General features: G+C 43.9%; 1 protein-coding gene across 1 annotated transcript in view; it reads right to left on the bottom strand.

Annotated features, from left to right (window-relative positions):
* Positions 1 to 4311: 4311 nt before the first annotated feature.
* The window catches only part of LOC309543423 (uncharacterized protein), a 39130-nt gene continuing 36838 nt past the window's right edge, over positions 4312 to 6603 (bottom strand). Inside the window, exon 8 of the mRNA XM_082242897.1 lies at positions 4312 to 4654. Within this exon, the coding sequence (XP_082099023.1) occupies positions 4538 to 4654 (117 nt within the window). The 3' untranslated portion in view covers positions 4312 to 4537. The remainder of the gene's footprint in view (positions 4655 to 6603) is intronic.

The raw sequence follows: 6603 nt of genomic DNA, 5'->3' as shown, positions 1-6603 counted from the left end.
ACGCCTTAGCAAATTCCAGATACCCCACATCCACAGGTCTCCCCCTGTCTAGCTCACAGCTAACCTCCTCATAGAATGTTAACAGATTGGTTTGACATGAACACCCCTTTGGAAACCCGTGCGGATTACTGCTGATGATGATATTATAGTCTTTAGCAAACTGTTGGATATAGTCCCTTATCATCCCTTCCAGAAGTTTACATACTATTGACGTCAGGCTGACCAGCCTATAATTTTCCAGGATATGCCTCTGCCATTTTTGAATATCGGTATCACGTTAGCTTTTCTCCAGTCACCTGGTACAGTGCCTGTCATAATACGGTCAGCAAAGATCAGGAACAGTTATCTAGATATAACATTACTTAGATCTTTAAGTACTCTCGGATGTATGCCATTCGGGCCTGGTGATTTACTTGTGTTAATTTTATCTAGCCTTTCCCCTGATTTCACCCTCTGTTAGCCATAGCGGCAAGTCCAGTGAAGTACTGCTAACCATACAGTCATGGTCAGTGTACCCCTCCTTTTCCTGTGTAAAGACTGAGGAGGAGAAGAAAGCATTAAGCACGGTTGTCTTTTCTGTGTCCTCGGTAACCATCCTCCCATCATCGCGTTAATTATGTGTGCAATATGCTCTGCCCTAGTTTTTTTGCTGTGAATATATTTAAAGAATTTCTTAGGGTTCTTTTTACTATCCTCCTCTATTTGTATATCGAAGAGGATTTTAGCCATTTTGATTTCGTATTTACATTTCTTATTTGATTCCTTGTATTGCTGGAAAGCCGATAAAGTCCCCTCCGATTTATATTTCTTGAAGGCCTTTTTTTTCCCCTAAAAAGTTTTTTTTCATTACAGCTAAGCCAGCTAGGTTTGGCTTTGGCTCTTTTAAATTTATTTTCCATTGGAATGCACTGCACAATGCATTTGTTTAATATGTTCCTAAAGCATTCCCATTTTTCCTCTGTGGTCAGTGTTCCTAGGGTTTGGTCCCAGTTTATTTCCTCTATCATTGAGCAAAGTTTGGGAAAGTTTGCCCTTCTGAGGTTTAGGGTTCTTATGTTCCCCTCATGCCTTGCTATGTTGTGATTTACGCTAAATGTGATCACCCTGTGATCGCTAGAACCTAGGTTGTCCCGGACTCCTACATCTGAGATTAGGTCTGGGTCATTAGTAATTAATAGATCCAACACTGCATTCATTCTAGGAGGAGGATCCACCAACTGAGACATGTAGTTGTCCTGTAAGGTTTCCATGAAGAGACAAGCCTTTAGTGAGTATGCAGTCCCCTCTTCCCAGTTAATGTCAGGATAATTGAAGTCCCCTAATATGATGACTGATCCCCAGCTTTGCCACGTTACCCACCAGTGACGAAAATTCCAACTCTACCTCCTCCCTTTGGTTGGGTGGCCTATAACAAACCCCCACAATTACTTTCCCCTTTTCTCTCCCCCTATGGAGTTCTACCCACACGGGTTCTAACTCCGTGCTCATCCCTTCCATAATATCACTCCCCTCAACCATCCTTACATTATTCTTGACATAGAAACATACCCCTCTTTTTCCTTCCCTGTCCTTCCGATACACCGAATACCCTTGGATATTGACCAGCCAGTCGTGTGAGGGGTCCAACCAAGTTTCTGTTATTCCCACAAGGTCTATGTCCTCCTCATGTACTAACATTTCCAACTCATCCATTTTATTAGCTAGGTTCCTGGCATTTGCATATATCCCTCTTAGTTTAGTGGAAGTTGATCGTGCATAGTGCTTAATTTTATTTCTGTTTGGTTTGAGGTTTGTCCCCACAGACCCCCCAATTTTAGATGCCATGGACCTGCTGTCGCTCCCTCCTGACTCTACCTCTGAGCCCCCCCTCCTCCTAGTTTAAAAGCCCCTCCAACTTTGTGGCCATCTTTCTCCCCAATAGAACTGTACCGTCCCCATTAAGGTGCAACCCGTCCTTACTAAAAAAAACAGTAGCCAACTGAGAAGTCAGCCTAGTTCTCCAAGAACCTGAACCCCTCCTTCCTACACCAGTTCCTCAGCCATTTGTTCAGTTCCCTAAGTTCCTTCTGCCTCTCTGGTGTGGCTTGAGGAAGAGGCAGTATTTCAGCGAAAACCACCTCAGAGGTCCTATTCCTCAATCTATTCCCCAAGTCCCTGAAATCATTCTTTAGGATCCTCCACCTTCCTCTTACTTGGTCATTGGTGCTTACATGCACCATGGCCGCTGGGTCCTCCCCAGCTCCACCCAATAATCTGTCCACCCGATCCGCGATGTGCCGAACTCGAGGGCCCGGTAAACAACATACTGTTCGATCGTTTTGACAGATTGCTTCTCTGTCCTCTTGATAATCGAGTCCCCCACTACCACAACCTGTCTAACCTTTCCTGAGTCTCAGCCTCCTTCTTTCCTGGAGCCGCCGCTTCCCTGGCAGCTGGGGGAGGGTGCCTGCTCCAGCACTGCCACCCCTGAGCTGATATTCCCATCGTCATGCAACTTGGCATATTTGTTGGGGTATACCAACTCAGGACTGGCCTCCCTAGCGCTCTTCCCTTTACCCCTCCTAACTGTCACCCAACTTGCCTACGTCTCCATATCTCCACCCTCCTCTATGCTGGCCCAAGCCAGCACCTGCTGGGTAATGTCCAAGCTCCTTTCCAGGTTGTTGATGCTACGCAGTGTTGCAACCTTGTTTTCTAGTCCAGGATCTGGGCTTCCAGAGAAACAAGTCACTCACATCTTGCACAGCAGTATTCGCCCTCGATTGGTTCATCAAGGAACGCATACATGCAGCAAGAAGTGCACTGAGTGGCATCCCCAACCCTGTCGGACATTATTACCCTCTACTCTATGGGGAAAAATTAGGATACCTGCTATTCCTTACCTACACTACCTCTATCTCCCCTGATACTAACCCCAGGGTACTCACCAGTCGCCTAAGGTACTCACCAGTTACTACAGTACTCACCAGTTGCAATGTCACAGGGTATTCCCGGTCGCTAGGTCCTCCTAGTCGCTAGGGTTATCCACCAGTCGTTAAAGGTACTTCCAGTCACAAGGTATACCCGGTCCCAGTTGCTACAGTAGCTCCCCCGGTACTGAGGTTACTACCAGACGCTACCTTACTCCTTAGTCACTAAGGTTTTCACCCAGTCGTTAACACCCAGTCACTACGGTTACACCCAGTCGCTAAGGCTACCCGCAGTAGCAAGGTAGTCCTAGTCACGTGGTTACACCCAGTCCCTATCGCAAGGTACTCAGTCGCAAAGTACTCCCAGCTGCAAGGTACACTTTATACACCTAGTCAGAGTTATATCTTATAGTCACAGTATATAGTGTCTTACAGTCACAGTATATAGTATCTTACAGTCGCAGCTATATCTTATAGTCCTAGTCACAGTTATTTCTTTTTACACAGTTATATTCTAGTCACTAAATGTTCCCCTCTGCCCCCCCCCCCCGAACGGCCGAACAGCTGATCAGTCACCTACTCACATCCCTGCTGCCGTTGTTCCCCCTGTCCTCCTGACCGTAATCGGCCACCGCCACCGCTCACTAGTCATCTGTCAGAGGTCCCTGCACCCGCACCTGGCTCCCTTGTGCGGCTTACCCCGCACGTGTCCCCCGCAGCTCCTCCTCCTCGCACTCAGCTCCCTCGCTGCTCCTCCACACACACACAGACACACAGCTTCCGGCTTCAGCACAGCGCAGCCTAGTACCTGTTACTACCTATTACTGTCACAAGGGATGTTTACAAATGTTTTTTTATTAATGCTCGCGCGCAGAAGCAAGCCCATACACATGTCGCGCTCGCATATGTAAACGGTGTTCAAACCACACGTTGTGTATCGCTGTGGTCGTTAGAGCGAGAGCAATAATTCTAGCACAAGGCCTCCTCTGAAACTCTAAACAGGTAACCGTTAAAAATGTTTTAAAGAGTCCCCTATGGACATTTTTTAATAACCGAAGTTTGTTGCCATTACACGAGTGTGCACAATTTAAAAGCATGACATGTTCAGTATCTATTTACTTGGCGTAACATCTTTCACATTATACAAAAAAATTGGTCCAACTTTACTATTTTAGTTTTCTTTTTTAATTCATGAAAGTGTTTCTTCCAAAAAAATTGCACTTGACCGCTGCGCAAATGCCATATGACCTAAAATATTACAACGATCGCCATTTTATTCTCTAGGGTCTCTGCTAAATTATATAATGTTTAGGGGTTCCAAGTAATTTTCTAGCAAAAAATACTGATGTTATCTTGTAAGCAGCATATGTCAGAAAAAGGCTTAGGCTCCAAGCGGTTAAATATCTATTTTTAAAGTATCAGCACATGAAATAAATAAAATACAATATACAGCTAGGTATCAAACCAATAAATAAAAAAAGAGATAGTTCTTTACTACTATATCCGATGAGATGCTACTTTGGGTAGGGCCTGACAGTCACGTGGCCAGGCTGCTTCCAAAAATCTATAAAAAAATTCATCATCATGCTAAGTGCAAAATGAATGTAAGAAACTCATTGTGGATTCTTCTACAGAACTCTGTATAAATGGATTTGACGAATAGTCTCTTCATCGGTCTCTGATGCAGTGTAGATGTCTGAAAAAAGCTTGACTTTTTCCACCCATTTATCGAGTTGTATATTCACCTGGAGAAAAGAAACATAATTCTTGTAAGCTTGGCATGGAAAATTCATATTCATAGCAAAAGAACTATTTTCTTTAAATTTCATCATGGAAGCATGCTGGAAAAACAATTTACCATTAGAAATGTCAACTTTGTCTAGTGTTTAATACTAAATTTGGTCTAAATCTGATATATGAGCTTCTTGTCTTCTTGTAACAGGATAGTCTATTGTTTGGATGGAGATTCTGCCACATAGCCATAGTCTAACCAACAGTGTCTCATACAGTTTGAAAACGCCTTGCCAAAAATGGCCTACCATGATGCACTGGTGCTGTTTAAATACTACTTTTCTCTGGCAGTGAGGGTTGTGGCCTGGTATTAATGTCACACTATTGCTAGAAAGACTAGAACTCATGCCAAGCATCTGTTAAAGTGGTTGTAAACCCCTACATAGATCTAGTGAATTGGTTGGCTTCAGGTGATACACAGAATAAATAAATCCTCTTACATAAGTTGTACCCATTTATCTGCAATCTTCTCTACAGCCATTCAAAGTCCAGAATTATTAAAGCTTGTCTGAGCTGTCAGAAAAATGAGGGTTGAGAGCTGAAGTTACACTCTGTAGAACTCAGTGAAGAGAGCTCTGAGAGCTGATTGGAGGATAGGGATACAACCCCCCCCTTTCACACAGGAACATAGAGCGGAGGCTGTCAATCTGCTGGCGTTCCCCTCTCCTGTCACCTGTCTTTCTCTTGGTGTCAGGAAAACTTCTCAGAACTGATTCATCCTGAAAGCAGAGGAAGAAAGCCGCAGACAGAAATGGCACTTCCTGCTCTTAACTGAGGCAAGTACACATTATAGAGGGGGAAAAAAAAAACAAAAAAAAAAAAAAACACAGGTCCGGCCACATCTGGAGTATTCTGTCCAGTTCTGGTTGCTAGTCCAGAGCTGGACAGAGTACAGAGAAGGGCAACTAAACGTATTAGGGGATTAGAGGACCTTAATTACGAAGAGCTTTTAGAAGCGCTTGATTTATTCTCCATGGAGAAGAGAGGCCTGAGAGGGGACATGATAGCAATTTACAAATACCTCAACGGTGATCTGAGCATAGAAAAAAAACTATTCAGTCGCAAGGAATGCATAAGGACACAAGGCCATACAATGTGTTTAGAGGAGAAGCGATTTAACCTCAGGTTACGCAGGGGGTTGTTTACAGTAAGGGCTACAAAGACTGTGGAATTCTCTGCCACAAATGGTAGTAACTGCGGGGAGTATGGCTACGTTTAAAAGACTCTTGGACATACATCTCAAGGATCAAAACATTCAGGGGTATGAGAAATGATTCACACCTACACAGGTTGAACTGGATGGACTATTGTCTTTATTCAACCTCAACTACTATGTAACTATGTAAAATAGAAAATGCAGCTTGTGTAGGTTGGTTACAAGCCTATATTATACTTACCTCAAATCCAGTTATGTGGTGTTCTGGGGTTTCTTTCATGGCCGCTGGCATCTTTGACTGGTCTTCTTCTAGATTCCTGATCTTGCATGCGCAAGAGTTCATTCATCTTAGCAGATGCCAAAATTGTACAATGAGCTGCAGTGCGCAGCTCTGTGTAAGTGTGGAGAGACAGGTATGAAACTTTAATGCAAGACAGACATAATGGGTTAATTTACTAAAACTGGAGAGTGCAAAATCTCGTGCAGCTGTGCATGGTAGCCAATCAGCGTCTAACTTCAGCTTGTTCAATTAAGCTTTGAAAAAAAAAAAAAAAACTTGGAAGCTGATTGGTTTCTAGGCAGAGCTGCACCAGATTTTGTAAATCAACCTCAATATGTATTTTCTGCATTAAAAATCCACCCAGGCTCTGAAAAGAAGCCTAGAAGGCTGGACCAACAACTGGCTCAGCCTCTCAGCGAGCCACTAAAAGCGTGAACCAGCCACTCCCACCCCCTTCACAGCTTGGC

The sequence above is a fragment of the Pelophylax lessonae genome (genome assembly GCF_965119305.1).
Source record: "Pelophylax lessonae genome assembly, chromosome: 13".
Lineage (NCBI taxonomy): Eukaryota > Metazoa > Chordata > Amphibia > Anura > Ranidae > Pelophylax > Pelophylax lessonae.
Note: the sequence above shows the minus strand (reverse complement) of the source record. Positions and strands in the feature narration are given on the sequence as shown.